The sequence below is a fragment of the Drosophila kikkawai genome, chromosome 2L, assembly GCF_030179895.1.
Source record: "Drosophila kikkawai strain 14028-0561.14 chromosome 2L, DkikHiC1v2, whole genome shotgun sequence".
Classification (NCBI taxonomy): Eukaryota; Metazoa; Arthropoda; class Insecta; order Diptera; family Drosophilidae; genus Drosophila; species Drosophila kikkawai.
Genome location: NC_091728.1, coordinates 18,826,968 through 18,849,234, shown reverse-complemented (window position 1 = coordinate 18,849,234; position 22,267 = coordinate 18,826,968). Strand labels below are relative to the sequence as shown.

At 43.5% G+C, this 22,267-nt stretch overlaps 2 protein-coding genes across 3 annotated transcripts in view; one reads left to right on the top strand and one right to left on the bottom strand.

The window, feature by feature from the left end:
- The first annotated feature begins 125 nt into the window (after positions 1 to 125).
- Positions 126 to 808, top strand: Dim1 (thioredoxin-like protein Dim1). The gene is made up of 2 exons (XM_017170632.3): positions 126 to 314; positions 384 to 808. Exons 1-2 carry the CDS (start codon positions 237 to 239, stop codon positions 732 to 734), a joined length of 429 nt encoding a protein of 142 aa, XP_017026121.1. The 5' UTR covers positions 126 to 236; the 3' UTR covers positions 735 to 808.
- A 144-nt stretch (positions 809 to 952) lies between these two features.
- Positions 953 to 22,267, bottom strand: part of LOC108077334 (uncharacterized) — a 39,490-nt gene continuing 18,175 nt past the window's right edge. For both annotated transcript variants that reach the window (XM_041775987.2, XM_070289076.1), the window contains 3 exons: positions 5,766 to 6,626; positions 5,348 to 5,670; positions 953 to 5,248 (listed from right to left, as the gene is read on the bottom strand). In XM_041775987.2, the coding sequence (XP_041631921.1) occupies positions 3,203 to 5,248; positions 5,348 to 5,670; positions 5,766 to 6,609 (3,213 nt within the window). In that variant the 5' untranslated portion in view covers positions 6,610 to 6,626 and the 3' untranslated portion in view covers positions 953 to 3,202. The remainder of the gene's footprint in view (positions 5,249 to 5,347; positions 5,671 to 5,765; positions 6,627 to 22,267) is intronic.

The window sequence follows — 22,267 nt, the reverse complement described above, 5'->3', positions numbered from 1 at the left end:
AATGCATTTTTAAAAAGTCGTTATGTTGCTTTGTTATCGATAACATCTAACAGGTGTCTTATCAATGTTCCAAACCATTTACATTCGATTTTTTTTTTTTACCTGACGATACTCTGTATCATTATCGATAGTACTTAGTAAACATCGACATCGACATCTATTCCATCACTATTAAACTTCGTTTTGTTTATGTTTTAACTTTCTGCGGTAAAATAGCAACTAAATAACTCCTCAAGATGTCGTATATGCTCCCACATTTGCACAATGGCTGGCAGGTGGACCAGGCCATTCTCTCCGAGGAGGACCGCGTGGTGGTGAGTAGTTGAGCCGGAGCACCACTTGGTAGATAGCCTCGAGTAACACTCAATGCTTCTCCCCGCCAGGTTATTCGCTTCGGGCACGATTGGGACCCTGCCTGCATGAAGATGGACGAGGTGATGTACAGCATCGCCGAAAAGGTGAAGAATTTTGCGGTCATCTATCTGGTGGACATCACCGAGGTCCCGGACTTCAACAAGATGTACGAGCTGTACGATCCCTGCACGGTCATGTTTTTCTTCCGAAACAAGCACATCATGATAGATCTGGGCACGGGAAACAACAACAAGATCAACTGGCCACTGGAGGACAAGCAGGAGATGATCGATATCGTGGAGACGGTGTACCGCGGAGCCCGCAAGGGTCGTGGTCTGGTGGTCTCCCCCAAAGACTACTCCACCAAGTACAGATACTAAGTCAGCCTATGTTCAGAGATGTGCTTAGCTTAAAAACAAGTAATAATAATACATGTACGATCCCAAATTCAAAAGACTGTGTCTTGGCCACTTGGTGTATATGTGTTTTCTTCTGGTTTATTTTTCACTTGTCACATTTCTCATTAATATCGCTAACATGTACATCAATTTTCTTGGTTTTCATATATATATATATATAACATTTAACTAAGTTTGTTCTTTAATAGCTCGTACTTTTAAAAAATTTTAATACTTCCTTTAAAGTAATCTTGCATTAATAATTCTGCGCGTTACGGAATATTTGGTTTCATTTCCCTTCGAATTGCTTTCGTTTACCAATTTGATCAATTATATGCTTCGAGTTCTTTTGCTGGAGGTACATATAGATATCGGGCTCATGCACTTTACGGAAATGGAAATCGGGCTCTCTGAGGTCAGGCCGGGAAGGGGGGTGTTAGTACAAAAGTATAAAAGAAATCGCCGGAATAAAATGGGGAGTGAAGAGGAGAGACTTTGCTTTGCCTATAAACTGAATGCTCTGTGCATGTCCAGGGGCTCTGTCTTCAACATTTGTTATTGTTCATTTAATACAACAGCTCAGTTTTATTACAGATTTATTATGCTTAGGTTTAACAATTGGTTCCGCTACTCTTTGCCTTACACAAGTTAGGTTTTTCTTTAAATATATATGTATGTATAATTAGCTACGTTATTCGTTTATTTGTATATTTTCTGTTTCCCGTTTTAAACTTTAAACCAACGCTACAATTACAATATTTTCGAATTCTCATTTACTCTTACTTTCTTCAGCATATAACCAACAATTAAATGTTTATTTTTTGTGTTATTTGATATACCTTTTGCTGCGCTCGTGGCACAGGCTCGCTTAGTCGCCGTTCGAGTTGATCTCTCGTCGTACAAAATACTTACTAGTATTAAAAAATATTCAAATAGGGCTCGATTTGTACATACATACATGTACTTACATATACTTATGCGTAGGAAAGGTACAAATCAGGCTCAGGCTGAGGCTCAGGCGTGTGAGAAAGTCTCTGGGGATCATCGGCTAGGGATACCTCAAAATGCAGCTCTATCGTGCTATCCTCTCGCGTGGTTTCTCCTCAACTAATTATGTGTGTATTTTGATTTGAATAATTCAAGTTATTTGATTTCTTTTCCCCTTCGGTTGCGGCTGTATTCCTTCCCTTAGCTTGGCTTAGCTCTTCATAGAAAAATAGAGATGCGTAGGTGGGATGAGTTAGGAAATTGTTTACGTTTACTCTCTTTTTTTTCTTATTAATTTTTATCAATTTAAATTTGCTCCTATATTTCGTTTTGTAACTCTCTAACGCTACTTATATCCTTCAACAATCTGAGTGTTCGAACAGGCAGGAGCGGGGGAAATGCGATAGTGTTCCTAGAAAGTCTAGCTACGGGTACGGGCACGGGACATGCAGGCATCGAGGTCCTTGAGGTCTTCGGTCAGAGTACGTCTGTTGCAAGGTTAACCGGATCTCGAACGCTTCCCAGTTGTTGTGCAATCTATAAAATTTCTAATTGTAACTTACAATACTTTAAGTATTTGGCTGCTGTTTAAGACACTAGAAGAGTTTTCATTCCATTCATAGGGAGAGTGAGAAATAGAGAGATGTAGAAAGGATCGGCGATCGACGTACCAATAGAAATATATAAACCTTCTCCCTAGTATGGCTGCATACAAATATATATATTCGTACACTGGCTTTTCCTGCTTTAAAGATACATAGTGTGAAAAATAAATCCGAGTATCACTACTTAACTTTTAGAGTTCTATTAACAATAATAGACAACAGTCTCTAAGTACGAATACGTTGTTGTTCTGGTTGCTGTTCGTTATTACCCTCGTCCGCCTCCGTTTATCCGATCGTCTGTACATACTAATTATATAGTAGGTAGTATATAGTAGGCAAGTACTCTACTGCAACTCCTCATGCTCCTCAGTCGGCCAGTCGGTGCCGGGGACCGGGAGCGACCCAATTAACTTATGTATTTTGACTAAATGCGCTTAATCTAACTCTCCTAATCTAGGCCTAAATACTCAATCAATGTTCGCGATCTCCAGTGACAACCCAGGAAGTTGGTTGCCAGACCATGCCACTACCGGAAATACAGTGAAATTCTCCCTCAGAAAGAGATTGATATTAGGAAGTCGACTGGAAATAGATTTTCATATTCTCTAACTAGGATACAAATAGGTTTTGTCTACTCATAAATGTCACGGTTAGCAATTACGAATTATTTTGTCGAGGTTGGTTGGATTATTTTGTGGAAAATATCTTAAACAAGTTTGGGAAAGTTTACCGTAGACTAACTTGGGAGTTTTCACTGTAGATTCCATATTACCATGCTTACAAAGTCAGTTGCTAAGCTCTTAAATAATGGCCCGGGCCAGGGAACTGCCTTCTTTGGAGCAGTGGAAACCAGCTGGGCTAGAAGAGTGTCTCTTTGGACCACTTGCGCGAAGTGCCGGGCAAGCTGGGATCGCGCTTTTCTTCACTCTCCAAGTTCGCCTCATCCCCTTCCGCCTCCGCCGCGTCCTCGTCCTCACCCTCCTCGTTTGGCAGCCGGATCAGGGGAAGCTCTAGCATGACGGCGGGCGTCGCAGTCGTTGTGTTGTGTGTGCCGCTACTCTCACAGCTAAGGTTGGCGGCACTCTTGCTGATCCCGCTGGCGGGAACGATCACAGCGCTGCCGGGACCCGATCCCTTGCGCAGGATAAGGTCCTTGAGGGAGGCGGGCACGCAGATGCTCTGGTGCCGGGCGGCTATCACCGAGTCGGACACGGACGAGGGACAGGGATCGTGCCCCAGCCGGGTGGCGTTCGTTGGCAGTTGAGCTGGCTGCTGCTGTGAGGGCTGTGCAGCGGCGTTATTGTCCATCCGGCTGGTCAGAGGAACGGGACTGGGCGTGGAACGGCCCATGCTGATGACCGTGTTCAGACTGCTGTATTGCGTGTGCGTTGCGGACTCTCCACCCCCACCGCCCAGAGGAGCCCCGGTGGCTTCCACCATTCCCAGCTCTGTGTTCAGCGTGGAGCATGTGTCCTCCTCTGTAGTGGTGGTTGTAGTGGTTGTCGTCGTCGTTTGTGGATCGCTATACTGTTGCAGAAGCGGTCCTCGTCGCGGGGGACTCTGGCTAACCACGGCTCCGAAGTGCGTTTCCAGGGGAGCAGCCACCTCCGACTGGATGGGCAGGCCCATGTGGAACTGTTGCAGCTGCAGAGGCTGATTGATGAGCGCCACCCGATCGCTGGATGTAGCGCCGATGGTGCGGTGTCGCTGCAGAAGGGGCCTCCGAGGACGAGCACCCCCAGCTGCGACCACGGTGCCACCACCCCCAGTTCCCATTCCCGTCGACGGCACTGCACTCATGCTCATCCGCTTCAGAGGCACGGCCGGATTGGATTTCATTTCGGAACTAATCCGCACCGAAGCTATTTGGCTTTGGGCCTGAGTCTGAGCTTGAGCCAGAGCCAGAGCCTGGGCCTGAGCCTCCTGCTCCTCGCTGTCGCTGCTCAGCTGCTGCATGTCATCGTCCGTATCCGCTGGACTCTCCACCCCGAAAACCGAGTCCTCGTCGAGGGAGCGCAGATCGGAGTCGGGACACTCGAGCGAGGAGATCTTGAAGGAACTTAGTGAAGCTAGGGGTGCTCGCTTCTCCGGATTGTTGTTACCGATCGCGGGAAGCTTGATGGAGGCAGAAATGGACAGGCTTCCTCCGCTCGCGCCATTCAGCCTCTCCAGGCTCGCCGGCGTGCTGTCCACACTGATGCTGCTTGAGTTGGGAGCAGTACCCGTCGTTCCGGACGGAGCGGCTGCATTCGCTGTATATGGAAAGCTGTTGTTGTTGCTCTCGTTCCGCTGCAGCTCGACCAGGGTGAGCTTCCGTCGAACGCCAAGACGCAGCTCTTCGGAGGGCGAGTCGCAGAAGTGAAATGCCTGCTGGGCGCTGGTGGGCGACGCCGACTGCACCGGCTTGGGCAGCGGCAACGCAAGCGCCAGGTCCACGGCGGAACTCTCCTGGTTGTAAGGATAAACGTCCACGGTGTCCGCGCTAATCGAGTGTATCTGCTGCTTCCGGCCCGCCTGTGCACTGTCTGGATCGTAGGACACGATGCTGTGCTTCCGCTTGATGTTCGGCGCACTCAAGTTGGAGTTTCGTGATCCACACACGGACACGGATCCGGATCCAGATCCTGCTGCTCCTCCGCCTCCTCCTCCGTTGGACGACTCGTGGACACTGCGCTCTGAGGGACAGGGCGATTCCTTTGGCGTTGGCTGGATCACCTGGATGTCCGGATAGTAGTAGTCCCAGTTGTCGATGCTCGATGTCCGCGAGGCCGTCGACAGCTTACGTTGCAGCGTGGGTGGCAGGTTGCTCATGCAGCCGCCCATGTAGGCGGAGGTGCGGCGCTCCAGGTACGAGCTGTCCGTGCTGCAGCAGGTCATTGCGCTGCTCCGCCGCGAGTCGTGACCCTGCGGTGAGAATCCAGAGAACCAAGAAATTAATTGGAGTTGGATTAAGGATCACTTCTTAACGATTCTGAATCTAAAAATCAAGGTACTTCAACTCACCGCCATCGGTACGGATAGGAATCCCTGTTTGCTGCGCGTGGAGTCCGTTCTCTGGTGCTTATGATCCGCTTCATCCTGGACACCTGGTGGCATATAATCCTCGGCGTCCAGCTCGTCGTCCGTCTCCACGAAGTAGTCGTCGGTGCCAAAGCTGCCGCCCATGGGATAGTTGCTGAAGATGCGCGACGACTCCGAGCCGCTCTTGCGCCGTCCCACGTGGCCAGAGCCCGGTCCACCACCTCCCGACATTGCCGAGTAAGAAAAACGTCGCGGCGGCTCCAGGAGATAGCTATAGCCCACTGGGACACTCGGACCAACTCCACCTGAAATGAAGAAAAACAAAAAGGTCTATTGTCAAAAGTATTCAAAAACAAGGATATATTTTGAAATAAAAAATGTCTAAGACAAAAGGACTCACCCACAGAACCGCACCGATATCCGCGATTAAGCAGCGGCGGAGCACTCACGTTGCCCAGCGAGAGCATGCGCTGCCGGCGGTAGACCAGGGCATCGTACTCATCCGGATATATGGACATGCCCGTGGCCACAATTGCCTCGTGGATCTCGCGTTCCTCCTCCTCCTGCATGCAGACCGCAGCTACGGCCGCCATCTTGGGATCCTTGAGGACCTTCAGTGTCTCGTTGCTGCTGCTCCGGCTCTTCCACACGATAAGAAAAACCATCAGGCCAAAGAAACCGCCCAAGGTGGCGGCGATCCTCACGCCGGTCATCACGTCATAGGTGGCGAAGAACTCCTCCCTGATTCTGGCCCGCTCCGCAGCATTTTCCGCTTCTGTCAGATTCCGCTCCCCGGGCGGTAGCAGCGGCATATAGGGCGTGGCCGTGACATGGGCGGGAGTGGGAGCAGGAGCAGCGGGCGTGGCAGTGTTGCTATTGACGTTGTTGTTATTATTGTGATAGGAGAGCGCCGCCGGTGTCGGTGATGGCGATGGATCATGGAGTACATCGGGACGAGTGTTAACAAGTGCCGCCGCTTGGGGCTTATTGCCACTGCTGCTGGCTGCACGTCGGGCGATGCGTTGCTGCTGCTCCTTCGGACTATGATGTGTCGGATTCGGCTGCTTCGGCTCCTGATGTTGCTCCTGCTGATTTGTCCTTGTCTGTTGCTCCGGCTCCTGCTGCGTGTTGCCTGTGGCATGACTCGGGCTAACCGATGTTGCCGCTGTACTCGCAGTGCTTGCTGTGGTTGCTCTTGAAGGCGTTGCTGCAGACGACGAGGGCCGTCGTGAAAGTTTGGCCATTTCTATTGAAACATTTTCTGCAAACATAAATGATAGTAAATAAATAGTTAATTATAGACCATATAATTTTATAGTTACTTATATATTTAATTAAAAACAAATAAAGAAAAAGTGATGGATTTTATGATCCATTCTTTATGATATTATTTCACTACTAAAATATGTATATAAATATGTATGTATATTGACAACGATAAGAATGATATGCACCTCCAACTCCTTCTTCCAATTGCAAGAAATCAAATATTAATTGTTTGAATATTACTGAACACTCAATTGACTTATGATTCCAGGCTCTCGCTGCCCCAGAGGATTGAGGGACTGTGGGCTTGAGCAACTCCGTCAGTTTAATGCCCCTCCACTGAACCTGGCTAACTGCCCATGAAAGTGTTAGTCACGAACAAATTGGCCATACAATATCGACGTGACTGCCATTCAGGCCAGATGCGAGTTGCTGTTGGGAATGTTGCAATGAAATTAACGAATATTCACTTGCGACTGCTATGAGAGTGTGGGAGCGAAATAACACCCATAAAAGGTACAACCTTAAACATAAAGTGGCAGAGATTTGGTGAACTTTATATCTTTGGTAATAAAGCTTAATTTTTGGTATACAAAACAGCATAATATGGGTTATATGCGGAAAACTTAGTCATATTTCCTTAAAGCTACAAAAATGTTTAGAAAATCAAAATATATTAGCCAATGTGCTCCTACTCCTTGATTTTCTAGATTCACTTTCCGGAAAGAATCCCCACCTAAGTCCCTTCACGCTTTCAGGACCTGAGCAATTAAAACGCCATAAACTCATCAACATTTCTTGACGAATTCTTCGACAGCAGCGCCTCAAAGTTTTTAATTGTTTTCAGCACTTCAGTTTTTTTTCAGCGTCTTTTCCCATCGCTTCGCTTTTCTCTAGGCAACATTCCCCTTGGGAAATAACTTGGTACATTTTTAACATTTTGTTGAAATGAGTAAATTAAGGTAACACACACACACAGACAATGTGTATAAAATATACACAGAGAAAATAAACAAAACATTTATGAATCAACTTTTACAAAAGTATTTTTCAAGTTGATTTTTATTGTGTTTAAAGTTGCAACTTTTTTAAAACAAGAACTTTGGTAAATTGAATAAATACTTTAATTTGGAGATCTAGAAATCTTTCAAATCAATTTCTTTAAAAGTTTCTATCGAGATTTCTCGCTCAGTGCATTGAGTCGAGTCCCTGTTTTCGCCCGCAGCTTCTCGCTCAGCGATATCCTTGGATTTTCAACAAGTTGCGCGCTCAATAATTCAGAAGGACATTGTAGCTACGTGGCCAGTCGCCTGTTGCCGTTGTCCATTGTCCATTGTCATCGGCAGCTAGTTGGTCAGCTCACAATTTTCCGCCCTTCAGGTTTTTCCAGCCCCTCAGGTGCCCCCACCTAATTGTTCGCTTTTTGTATTGACAGTCGCGCAATTGCGGAGCTCTGCTCTGCTGAATTTTCTATCTGAGTTGGTCTTTCCTCGCCCGGATTCAGTTTCCTTTTTGTTTTACATAGCTGTGTGTAGAACGATATGTATGCTCTGCGAGCTGCGAGCGCTTTGTCCTGCCAAGGACAGCGACAGTCAGTCAGGGAGCGAAATGATTATTGCAAAAGTTTTGGTCTAACACTCGCTTTCCATCCCCTCCTGCTCTCCACCTTGGCTTATTTCGGTTTTTCCGCTCATGGTTTTCCATTTTTTAGCTCCGCACTCCCACATCCGCACTTGTCCGCCAGCTTGTCTGCCAAACAAAAAACTTTTTAATGGCTATTATGCATTGGCCATAATTCGTGTTCAACTTCCGTGCAAATAATGAGAGCAAAATGTAAAATAAAATTTGCAGTCTAAGCAGTTTGGAGTGATTTTTAATGGCCTCACAGTTGTCGGATACTTTTGTCTGGCAATTATATTTGAATTTCTCTAATGGCTGCGAATTTGTCCCGTCTACTTGGCTAAATTTGTCAAGAGATGAATAAATTCTTAGGAACTGTGCACAAGAGGAAAATGAAAAGGAAATGACTTGATAGGAAAATTCTCTTTTTTAATCATTTTATATATACCTCTAGAAATGGTAAGTAGATAATAGAGCTTCTTTATTTATTGGTTTAAAGTCTATAGTTTTGTCTAGGCATCTTTGTTGGCTTTGGGAAGCATCTATATTAAGATGTGATGGCTACTTAAAATTATTTAATGCAAACAAGTTTTTATCGTAAATCATATTAACCAAAAGGAGTCTATGGCCTCTGTGAATGTTTCCATAATGGAACTCCCCCAAAAAGTGGAGCACAAGATAGATTTCCCGTCCCAAGGGACCGTAGTTATTGAATACTTGTAATAAGTTGCAGCTTCCGCTGGGCACGTTCACACTCTCGAAAAATATACGGGGCAAGGATGTATGGCACAAACATTGCCCGTTTCCCATGCCTCGAAATAAAGACAAAGTGTTGAAGCTCCCGTTGAGTCGTATTGATGGATTAGCACATTTGGGGATTGGGTCTTCTCGCTAGGCAAGGATAATTGCCTTCGGCTTACTTCAAATACTCGGGCTTTTGCCAATGTGTGTGGGTGGGTGAAAAGAAGAGAAAAAAAAAGGTCAAACAATATACGTAGAATACATTAACCATTTCCGCTCGATGAACGTGTGTGGTATCAACGCCATATCGATGTCAAAGGCGGGCTGGAGGGCGGTGGAAAATGAGCGGAAAATGCGTGGAAATGGGCCAGGCTAACCAAACAGCAACAACAACCACAACAACAATCGCCTTTACACATATGTATGTACAATGTGTTGCTTGTTGCGTATTGTTGTTGCTGCTGCTGCTGCAGCATGATGAATGATTGTGGTTAGGCCGGCGGACTAACGGACAGCGGACAAACATGCTGACAAGCAACCTCGCCTCGGATTTGAGTACACGTTGCGTATGCGTAATGCGTGAGGGAGGAGTCAGTGAGCGGGGTGAGAATAATAATTCATCATGCCCACAAACAAGTCTGCTCTATATACAGCACCCCATAATATGTATAAAGATATCCTTAGCCTTATTTTGGGACTGTCATACTTGGGCCTTCGAACGCAGCCAACTTTGGCAAATGAAATTGACGGCCAATCAATTGAAAATGTATATAAATATGTACATACATATGTATGTGTATCCTTCGCATACCGGGGAATGAATGCCTTTGTCCGATTTCACTTATGAATTGAATTCGGCTTTGGCCTCGGGCGGCATGCCCCCAACTATGGAATCATTCAAGTGAATTGAGGCGTTACGCCATAAATACACAAGCCACGATTTAAATAAAAATAATTTGAAACAAGTTCTGTATTTCGACCCACTTGGCTTGCCTCTCTTTTTCAAGCTAACCACTGGTGTGTGTTTCTTTACCATAGTATTTATGTTTCAAGGAGAAAATATCCTTTCTAATATAGATCACTTTAAATAACTTTCAATTCAATTATTATTTTTCGCAAGTATTTTTGAAGGAAAGTGTCTGATTTATTGACAACATTTGATTCAATTCATTGATTTTTTAAGCCCTCTTGCGTACCTTTTCCAGCGGCCATCATTGTCAACATCCACACACTCACACACATACTTGTCCCTCGGGTGTGCACAACCGAAAGAGACAGAGACGAAACATAAGCAGCTAAGCGGCTTATAGGAGCATTAGGCAAATGAAAATATTCAACAGCAAAAATGTGTCTTGTCCTTTTTCCGATTCGATTGCCCGTCCCTACATACACACAGACTCAGTCTCCGTTTGATTTCCTTTTTTTAATTAGCTAAAATGTCGACTAAGCTGTGGAATTTAAAATTTTAAGAGCTTACGGGAAAGTGGCGGTTTTAAAGTGGAGGAAAAGCGGTTTTCTGTGAGTCTGCCAGCCCTATTAGTGTCTGCTTTGTCTATTCCCGGAGGGTAAGGGCGGGGTGTTTTTCAAGGGGGAGCACACAATGCCACAGAGTCAGTCCAAATTATGAGAATTACGGCATTCCACAGTCGCGCCTGCAGAAGGTCCTGCTGCCAATGCGTCCCTTTCCAACCTTGCGCCTCCCCAGCCGTGCGCCATTTAACAAACATTCCGTTAATCTGCTACACTTGGCAGCGCCATGGCCACGAGTCTGCTCCTCCCACATCCGCTCCTTGGGTCCGGATCCTTCTCAGTACCTCCCCGTAGCTCTGTCGAAACGACTATTAAACCGACAGGATTTAGATAGGTTTTTATTTATTTTTTTTTTTATATTTAAGTATTTGTTGAATGGTATTTTTATTTATTTCCGCAGTTAATACAGTAAAGACAAAGTAAACAAAAATTTAAAATACAGTTTAATGTAGGTAATTCGTTTTGTTTTTCATAAACACAAACCTTGTCTTCTAAAAATTAATTAGAAATCAAAAGAGTTATTGTTCTCTAGAGCACCAAAAAGTGTATTCAAAAATTTAAAACAATTAAATATGCGAACAATGAAATATTTCTTGATTATGACAAATGATTTCCACCAACTTTTAGGTACTGCCTCGGGTGTTTTAAATGTTTGATGTGGCTTTTTTTAATGTCCTGGCGCAGCACTAGTGGTATTCGGTCCTGCAGGTATGTGTGTGTGTGTGTTACCTCATGCCATAGACCTCGGCAATGTTGTCCTCGTTGTTACTGCTTATTGTTGTGCTTTTATTGTTATGGCCATGTTTTTTTTTTGCCAGGCCTCTTGCTCTTTTTTTGTTTGCTGTTTCATTTGGCGGCATTGTTGCTCTCTCTATGTGTGTGCGTGTGCGTTGGTGGGCGGAAGGGGATGTATGTGAGTCCTTTTTGTCTTTAGTGCTAAGCGTTTTACGTTTATGATCCCAACTCAGGCCCAGACAGATACACATACCCAGTGACTCCCTCTCGCCGTTTAAGTGTCGCCTACAAATGTTTGCTCGAGCCTGCGAATGCGAAGCTGAAATGACTTTTGAATTGCATTCCGATTATGGCCACCCATTCGAGCACAAATTATGTCACTAAGTCCACTTTAGAAACCCAAAAGTCAAACTCAAACGAAGGCAGAACAGAACACATCCTTTGAAAGTGGCAAGGGAAAAGATTCGATTGCTTTCTCCTAAATGTGTCACGTTTTGAATTTGTTCTACTTTTAATATTTGCTCAAATATTTACCAGGATTACGTGCCTGGCCTCGGCAAAAGTGTCCGGGGCCGGAATAACGCTAACGATAACCGAGGAGTGCGATTCGGGCTTGGGTCCCTAAGCTGATCCCATTTGGCAACTGTCTCCCTCTTTTTCCATTTCCACGTTAATAATTTACTGTCAACTTGTATATTTATTGCTTAATCACTCGGAAGACCACAGATAATATTCGACGAGTGTTCGTGGGGCATTCAGTGTCTGGGAGTGTGTGTGGGTGTGGTTGTGGTCTGTCTATAAATCAAATGCGAAACATTCGATTCGGCAAATGAAGTCAATTTGTAGTCAAAAGTCAATGGACATGGAATCGCACATAAAACCATTGTGACCTGACAGGATCAAATGAGGATGCAATGGGATTAGGAAGCATTAAAGGAGTTGATAAATATTTCACAGTCTCCATGAAGGTAAAAGAAATCATTTTAACTACTCATTTTATAAATGCTTATTATTATGTTAGTTCGGGCTTCTTACTATTCGTAGAATAACTTCTTACAATTTCTTATTAATTTCTAGCTGATACTTTGCTCGTATTATCATGGCTTTAGAAGTAATTTTTAAAACATACAACTACCTTCTTGTTCTGAACTTAATAGTGATTATCTTTGAACTTATTTCTCCCTAAACACAAGCATAGAATATCATTAACATGCTTCTTAATGTTGTACCTAAAAGGCGAATAACGAAATTATAATTCAAGTTCCCTCAGCTTTTACTGCGAAAGAGCCTCATAAAACAGCTTTCTCACTTAATGCCAGACCAAGCTAATGATTATCCCAGTTCCGGGGCAACTAACCTCCCTCGTGACACCATAAAAAGCGCCATTAAGCGTCTTCTATGGCCAACCGCTCCAGCAGCTGGCCATGGCCGAAAGCTGGCGGTGTGGTTAAATTAACAACTAATTTAAAACAATTTTTATGTGGCAGCCGGACAAATGGCTCGCCATCGCCAGCCAGTTCCCCAGCCATCCCCCCAAATGTCCAGCGCCTTGGATGGACAATGAGTCCTGTCACTGGCGGATGTCCCGACGTGAACCGCTGACTTTTGTGGGCGTTGCGGGCGAGTGCTGTCATGTGAGTAGACAAAGACGTCTAGACAAATTTATAACGACTGTGGTTATCCTGTTTGTGGCATCGGTAGCGGGAGTAGCAACAGCATTCCGGGCATTCCACGTCGGACATTTAATTTTGACACCAAGATTGACAAATGGTGGCAGGGTTTCTGGGTCAGCTGTGGCATCTGTGTCAGGCGGGTAAAGTTGGTCGGTCGGAGGCTAAGTGTTAATTAAATGCTCCTGCGAGCGGCAGCGGCCCCAGTTAATTTTGCTCCAGCAGCAAATTAAAAGTACGAACAACACATGGCGTATACGTAATTTACTCCCACAAACGCCACAACAAATGACATTAACTTGCTACTTTTTTTTGTGCTGAAGGAGCGGCGGCCCCGACACTTGACTTGTGTTTCCCTGTTTGCTTTGTTCGCATATGTAGCATCTGCATCCTTTACAGCGGCGTTAAAGTGCCGAGCAAAGAAGATATATGCGATATAATGGAAGCGCCACAAAGTATGCAGCAAGGACGCACACACACACACAGGAAATAAACGTCGCTTGAGTTAACAATTACTGACACCATTAAAGTTGTGTGCTGCCACGCCCACCGCCCTACGCCCTATGCCCGGGGCCGCCCCCAAGGCTGCCATTATAGTTTTTCTCCAGCTCTCATTCCTGATCCTTTCCGAGCTTCTGCTCTCGTTCCTCTTTGCCCTTAACTTGCCTCATTGTTGCGCCTTGTTTTTGTAGCTGACATCCTGCTGTCGGTGTCTCTTTGTTTTTATATGTGTGGATGCCACTATACGCATACACTGAGAAATAATTCGAATATTTCTACAAGCGAATTTAAAAATTTAAACATAATTTGAAGTATAGAGAATAAAAAACGTTAATTAAAGTAACCGTTACCAAACAGCCCTGAAAATTCGAAAAAGTATGTCTTGAAGAAAACTCGCTGAGTGTGTGGAATCTGTGTGCCGATGACATGTGCCTGGCACAGATTGCACATTGTCTGCGGCAGGCAACTCACATTTTCTGTGGTTTTGTCTTGCTACTTTTTGTCCTCTAGACCTCTAGACCTCCAGTCCTCCGCCCTCGAGCCATCAGCCCTCCAACTTTTAGTCCTCTAGCCCCCTTCCTACAGTCCTACACCCACCAGATCTCCACCTTTGGGAACTTCCTCCTGCATCCTCCCAGCGAGCACTTGCAACTTACGAGCATTTTATGCAAACGACGGCAAAACTTTTGCCACAATTGAGCAAATTGCTGTCCGGAAATGTGCTTTGATTCAATAGCCAAAGGCCAGGACGGCACAGGACCCGTCTAAAACTTTCATTTGGTGCCGCTGGCAGCCGGTAATTTAAAAGTTCATTCGCTCCCGGAGCTTCAGTGGCCGCCCAAATGTGTATTTATCATAATGCCAATGGCCCCCGCCACTCAAGAATGCAGCTGGCGCCATTAACCCATTAAAGGCCCACAACAAGGACCGCATCACGTAGCATCCAAGCATCCGAGCAACGGAGCATCCTGGCCTCCTTGCATCCCAGCATCAGAGCAACGAGCAGCCTGCAGCTGCCAGCCGGACGGATCTCGGGCGCCGCAAACACAGCACGTAGCCACTTCTGTTGAGCACGGAAAACCCCACAGATACCAAAGGATAGGTGGGCGGAAGGGGCGGACACACAAAGCAGCAGGTAGCAGGCAGCCACTGCAACGTTGCCATTAAATCAGAGTTAACAACTGCCTGTTTCCCCAGCGCACAATGGGTCGCATAAAAGCGGGGTAAATATTTACAAGTGAAAGGCAATGACTTTGGAAATAATACCACAGCTTAAATATTATTGAAATGGAAATAGTGGGAATGAAAATGTGACAATAAAGCATTCAGAATACCACAGTATTCCCGTTACAAGATCCGACTTCAAGTAAATTGAAACTCTTCTTAATTAAATAAAGTTTCCAATATAAAAACATTAAAAACTTAATTAAAAATCTTTCAATATAAGATCCCAGAGTAGTTGAAAAAACCAATCAAATTCGTTTGTGGGAAAAAATGCAGGATGCCTGAAAAACTACACTTTTAAAATTATACCAACAACAAGTCCTGGAAATAGCCTCCAGGGGAAAATGCTTTCAATGAATCCACACCCTCCTACCCACTGTAAGCCGTTCACCTGACCTGTTTGTCCTGATCCCCTCGCTCTTGAAGCAGCTGCCTCATCTCGTGCCCGTTACCCATTTTGTCCTGCGTCTGCTGAAATCACGACGACGAAAAAAGATTAAACTGCGGCAACAACTTTGGCTTTATTTGCAAAAAAGTGCAGCGAGGAGCTTCGTGGCTGGCTCGCCAAAAAACAATTATTTGTATAAACGCAGCGAGGGAACGTTAGGGAGGGCGGGTGGCACACTGAATATTTATTCTAGGGCCAGAAGGGCCACCCACGCAACGGTGAAGGACAAAGGAGAAGGCGAGGCGCGAGAACAGCGACAGGCGAAATAAATTGAAGGAAGAAAACGCCAGCAGACGCCATAGCTAGCGGATGCTGACAGCAGCTGTAACATATGCCAGCGGCGGGAGCTCTCAGTTCTGCCAGCTCTGGCTTATAAAAATGTTTAAGTCCCTTGATAAAGGAAATGTATAAAGCTTATTTAATTGTAAATAAACTAAATATCTAAATTAAAGACATAAACACAGTTGCAAAGAAAAATATAGATTTTAAATACGTTTGAAGGACTATAGAGTTTTCGACAGAGTTTTTAAATGCAGCAGAAAAATGTCTAAAATTATGAAATAAAATGTTAAAGGTAGGTAAGGCAAAGTAAAATCTATAAAATATATCGTGAAGTATGCTTGTTAATCATAAATCTGCATACAAAATTTAAAATTTTAAGAAATCAATATTCATGCAAATTTTTACGATCTAAAATCGGAGTAACTATTTAATATCTATTTTGTAAAAGTCAACTAAATATATAAAACAACCAAGTTTATCTACTATAAAGCTCTATTTGCAACACTTTTATGCCACCTGTTGTCGTTGTTTTTGTTGTTACAGTGGCTGCTGCCATCGCTGCACTTGCCTCACTCTATTTCCGTCCCTGTCAGTCGTCATCTGGCACAAGCTTCCATTTTGTCCCGCATTTTTATTTCAATTCACTCCGCCTTTCACCTTGTTGGTTTCCCCAGCGTTTTCATCTCCTTTCTTCGGGGCCGCGTTGTTTTACATTTAGTAATTGAATACTTTAAATGATTTTCGCTTTGACATTTGCTAGTTAATTGACAAAAACGAAATGAAAAAACGAAACTGAGCAAGGGCGCATCAGATGATTTGGCTTTGAAAAGCGTCAGTTAACCGAATTGAAAAGGATTCATTCATTTGCAAATCAAATGAAAATGTCCCTTGACAGATTTAGAGGCTTAAGGGATGAGGGCAGCATTTCAGCTCAGTGACTTGCAAATAGATTAGTAATTGGTGGCATTGACTTGATTTATTCCCTTTCGGTTTGGGAACAAATTCGTGGGGAAACTCTGATGTTGAGGGCGGCTAGTGGACCATAATATAAACAAATGATGAAAATTCATTGAACACGAGTTTATTTTATAAACTCCTTCATAACTTGTGCCTTATTATTTTGCCATTAAAGAGACCAAGAAATAATATTAATATCTCGAAATTAATAACAATATTTCATCTTTGTGTTTGCCAAAGAATCACCAACATTAATAACTTATACTCAGGCAACCTCAAGAAAATTACCGAATGAAATGGCAGTTTAAATATTCAGCCTCGAAATAAGGAAATAATTACCCAGGACTCGCAAGCAAGTCACAGTTGATTATATTTGCATTGGCCATAATATTAGAGAAACCTGGAAATATAAGGAAAATCATCTTGGAAATTAAAGCAGGTATGTACATACCTTTTCTGTTTGCATACAAAAACTAGAATCGTAAACACAAAATTATTTACTGCCTCATCTTTAAAGAGTCCACAATTTAAGGCTGTAATTTTTGCTATTAAATATTTAATTTGCTCGCCAACTGCCCGAAAGCATAAACACGAAAGTTGATTCAGACCTCCAGCTGCTCGCACAGGCTACAAGTTCGGCGTCTGTGCCGTGAAATACCAGAAAACACCCGAATTTTATCTGAATTCGTGGGAACTGGCCAACTATTTATAGGTTCTTGATTAGTTTGCCCCGAACTTTCCACTGCGCGCATGAATACATTCGCTATAATTGTATTCAAGCGCAAATCCCCTAGGGAGCCCACGAGTCAGCCACCTGACCTCCGGCCCCTGCTTCCACTCACGCGCTCCCACAAAAGCCATTCATGCTTATGGGGCCCTCTAATAAATACTCAACAGTTGCACATTTGAAAATTTCCGTTGAAAATGAGAAGCGAAAAAAGGCTGGGCGAAAGCTGAAACTAAATAAAAAGTTGGAGATTCGCTCTGGCTTTCCTTTTATCCTTTTTTGTTCTGATATTTTGAGTACCCTAGTTGGGGATATGCTTTTCCTTGTCCCTATATATTACTGGAAATGTATTGGGTATTTTAACAGCATATTTAGGTGGACAAAAAACTTTGGAATGTTTCTTAGTTGAAAAGTGTTATTTAATAGGTTTACTTCTGATACAAAGTTATATCTTTAGTATGGCATTCTTTCTTCTTATTTAACTAGCTATTTAGATTTAACAGGAAATACCTTTAAAATACTTTCTGAGTTAAGAATAAAGGGTGTTTTTTGAGTTCATGCCTTCTTTGGCCATTTTTCATGGTAGATTTTTTCCCATTTAAGCCGCAAAAACTTTTACGCTCGTCCTTTCGCTGTGCTGTCTGTGAGTGTGGGCGGGATGGCTGCCCGATGGCAGAACTGTGTGTATTCCATTTGCGGGTCCTGCCGACTGTGTTGTGTGTGCGATTCAGTTGTTTGTATGTGAGCAGAGCCTGGAATTGCCAGCCAGGCGCTCAGATAACTGCGTAGGCATCGGTCTGCTCCACGTGGCACAAAATGTCCTGGCGCAGTGTGCAAATGCTGCGAGTACAGTATCCTGAAATCTGCGCTTGCCAGTGTGAGTGAGTGCGAAGGTGTGAGTGAGCGCTCATTAATAAGTAAGTGGGCGGCACAAAGAGAGACACAAAGCAGGCAACAGGAGTAGGAAACAAGCGCAGCACACATCCACATCGACAGGCACCAACAAAAAAGCTCACACAAAATCTGAAAGTTAATGGCCGCCCGGGTTTTTTTTTTTTTTTTGCTCAGTTAAGTAGTTACTGCTGGGTCCCAGGCATAAGCTCTACTTAATTCGTTTAAGGGCATCGCAAGTAGCTCTGGGCGAAACCGAATCCGTAACCAAGACCAAGGACCGAAGTCATTGGGACTCTGGCTAGGATTTTCAGGCAGCTCCGGCTGGGACAACGAATGGGCAAATGTGGCAACGAGTCCTCCAACATTTGTGGAAAGCCCCTCTTAGCACCAAGACTTAAACGAAGTTACGAGTCGGTTAGCTTCCGGTTAGTCATTTCATATGCAAATGTCTGGCTAGATGGGACTGCAGCTTTCTTGTGGAGAAAGAGCAACCGGAGTCAAGATAAAGCAAATTAAACTTAAACTTTATAAGAATTATACTTAATTAAATAACGCAAGGCGGAATTTTAAGTTATCTAAAATCTTTTAATACTAGAATTTAATTAAAATCAACTAGTTGTAAACATTTTCCAGACACAAAACCCAATATTGCTGGCAAATCGCGTGGAATATTAACTTTGATTAAGTGAGCCAATAAAACTTGATTAACAGCTTTGAGTGCAATTTATGGGGGAGAAAGGTTGTCACTGCGAGAGATAAGATATGGGAGTATATAGATATAATATACATGCGGTAATAAATGCCATGTTTAGGTGCAAACAAAAGCCATCAATTTGCTGGTATCGAAGGCACACTGTGTACCTACTTATAGATAAGTAAATCATCGTTCTCTAATCCAAATAAAATTCCCTCTCAAGTCAAGCACTCGTAACTTTACCCATCGGAAAGTTAAAAACTTTGCAATAACTTGTTTAACTGCAAGGAATATTTCCCAAGGTGCTTTCACAATTTTATCCTTTACTTGCCCGCTTACACTCGCTCTTTCGTACACATAGTACGTGTGTGTAGTACAAGGCGAACACATGTGCGGATGTGTCAACATTTCTTTTTTAATTAACTTTGCAGCATCGGCGGCAGTTGCACAAACTTATTTAATTAAATTTCGCCATTGAAGCAGCTAATTAGATTTTTAAAACGTTTGTTGTTCCTGCCGCTGGTGTTGATGATGTTAATGATGATGTCGTTATTTTGTTTGTTGTTTGCTGCCTCGCCGGTTTTACTGCCCCGTGCCGCTTAACATAATTTTTGGCGAGCTGGCCATAAAATAGTTACAATTATGTTTGCTCAGTCGACTGCGGGTTGTGTGCGGTCTGGGTCGGGGTCGGGATTTGGGCTTGGGTTGGAGTTTGGTTTTCGGCCACTGCCACAGCCAAGGACTCGTCGAATTCTAGCCAGCATAAATTAGCATAAATTTCGGGGCTTATTTCGTAGCTCCCTACTCACGATTCCTATTCGGTAACCCAACCCACCAGTAGTGGCAGCGGCTGCTGAAAATCGATACGAAAAATTTACAAGCAAATGGCAACAAATTAATATGATTAATTGGCACGTTGCTGGTGCGTGGCAACAACAGAGACTGCGGACCAAAGGTGGCTCGAATAGAGCTCGACTGGGAAATACTTGTAGTTTAGAATCGTTAGCTCTCATACTCATTTTACTTATCGTCTATCAATCTAAAATGAAATTATCAAACTGAAATTTGGTAGGTTATAGTAAAAAACTCCTTCAACATCTACTACTTTCATAGTTTTTAAATAATTCTAACATCAAATATAAAATGAAATTAAAGTTTCTGGGTCCAATATACCCTCTCATCCCTGATTATCGAGCGCGATTGTAGTACCATTTCGCAATCGGGGGTATTGGGAGTGAACCTGGGACCTTACGGGTCGTGTTACCTCACCGCTCGCGGCAAACAAAATCACAACTGCAAAGCACGCTGACAGCATGGTTTTCAAAGAGCCAGTAAAAGGGTAATGCGGGGCTGTTTGGGGGCCTTATGTGGGCGGGTTCGATTGGCTTGGCGTGTTCGCTTGAGGTTATGCGAGACCGCCAACAGGACTGAGGTGGGAAGAGACTGATTGACAGCACGAGTAAAAATTGATGTCGGACGTCAGTTGGACGCGGGTCAGCTAGGGAGTTGAGGCAACTTGATAAAAAAAAATGCACACAAACAGTGCGATTTAATAGTATTTAAACTGCTGGCGAATTGGCCAGCAGCTGTGGATTTTAAATAGAAAAAAATTAATTTATATAGACCTCTTTTGACCTGGAAATTATTATGTGCAAATATTTAACACCTGCCAGTGAATTGGTGTAAAAATTCTCTAGTGTACTTCTCTGAATATAAGTGAAAAAGTGAATAATACAATAAGTGCGCGAGATGATTGAAGTTCATTAAACGTTCAATGGTAAATAACAATACAATAAAAATCCGTATGTTAATGAAAATATGGCAATTGTTTTGATGATTTTTTCTTAAGATAATAAAGCTTTAAGATTGAAAATACTCATTTGTTCTCTCTGCCGAAAAACTCATTACCAACAGTTTACAAACACTTAATTTGCTTTAGCAATTCGAAGCAACCCAAGTGTACTATATATATGTATATATATTTTTTTGTTGGCCAAAACTTTCGAGACAGTTCCCAATCGGCCATTTATCTGGAAAAGTTTTGCAACGAAATAAAAGGAGATTTTCTGCATAATATCCAAAATTAATTCAGACCCTGCTACGGCATAGTGAACTCAATAATGGTGCTTGTTAAATATTTAAAAGCCAAATGCACACAGCCGCCCGGGAAGAGTCAGCAACAGGCAACAGACATAGGTACTATATACATATATACGTGTATAGACGGGGGCAGGAAGCTGGATTTTATATAAGCAAGGACAAGCTGGCTGGCAGGCGCAACTATAAAATTCATTGAGAGCAAAGTTAAGCACAAACTAAAGCAACAAGTTATGCAATGCCAGCGCGGAGGCAAAAGGGACGTGATATAGTGCCGTGTAAGCGTCACTTAAAATGAACCGAAGCCGTTGCTAAAATGTGCTTCGTGCATACTTGAAACAAGAACAGATTTAAGTGCACGCCCCCTGACCGCCCTCCGCACACCGATATTTTTGTCACTTGGCATTGGACCGGGACCGGGACCGGGACCTGAACATCGGGCGAACAAACACTTGACGGCGTACGGGGCGTATACGCAATTTGCAAAGGCGGTCCAGCGGGGCGTATGCGTGCGCGTGCTTTAATGAATGTGCGAGTGTGTGCGATAAGAAGCCGCTTGTCGCTTGCCAATGATAATGATGAGTATCATTAACTTGAGCAGGGAACGTTGGCTGCTGTTGACATTAAGCTGCCTTCCGCCATTGTCCTTAATGTCCCACAGCCGCCCTTGTCGTCGTTGCGCACTTTAAGGCGATTTTCTACATGCTCTAACCTTGACGGCCTTTTCGCTATTTTCTCAATTTTCCCTTTTCGCCAGCCAGCCATTTTGTGACATTTCCCGTTTCGGATAAACGCATTACCCGCGGCCTTCAATGGCCGAATAAAAAAGGCCCATATGCAGCAACCTTTGACACTTTAGAAATCAAGGTAAATCGGTATTAGTCTGGCACAACGTCAGAATAGTTTTTGTAGAGTGCAAATAATAGAAAGGGCCTTCAGGTGGACTTTATGCAATATCCGCAGAGTTTCTGAATAAATCAAACTTATTTTTATGAAGGTAAATGAATGAAAAATACAATAAGAGTTACTTTTGCTATAACAAAAAAATAATAAAACAAGATTTTGGATTAATGTAAACATTTGTTGACAGTGCATGCAGATATGCACACACAGTTCAAAGATTAAATGTTTTTAAATTTCAATTATATTACCGATAATGAATGGAAAGCCTTTAATAAATATTTAATATTTAAAATGCATATAGACAAAAGGCACATTAAATGCAAGAGGAATGGAAATTAACAATTAATGTGAGGGGTTAGGTGCTGTGCAGTGGGATTGTCGCATTTTCTGGTCACGCAGTGTTATCGATTTGCCATGACAGTTATGCTGCACAACCACACACAAAAACTCGCACTCACACATACACACACAGCTTGCCGTGGCTGATTGCTTTGCCGCTTTGCTCTATTTTTTAAGCCATCCTTCGTTTTCTTTTTTTTTTTTTTTTCTTTTTGTGGGGCCGCTCTATTTTTTCAGCAATTTCTTTTCAGGCTTGCCATTCATTGCCAGTGTG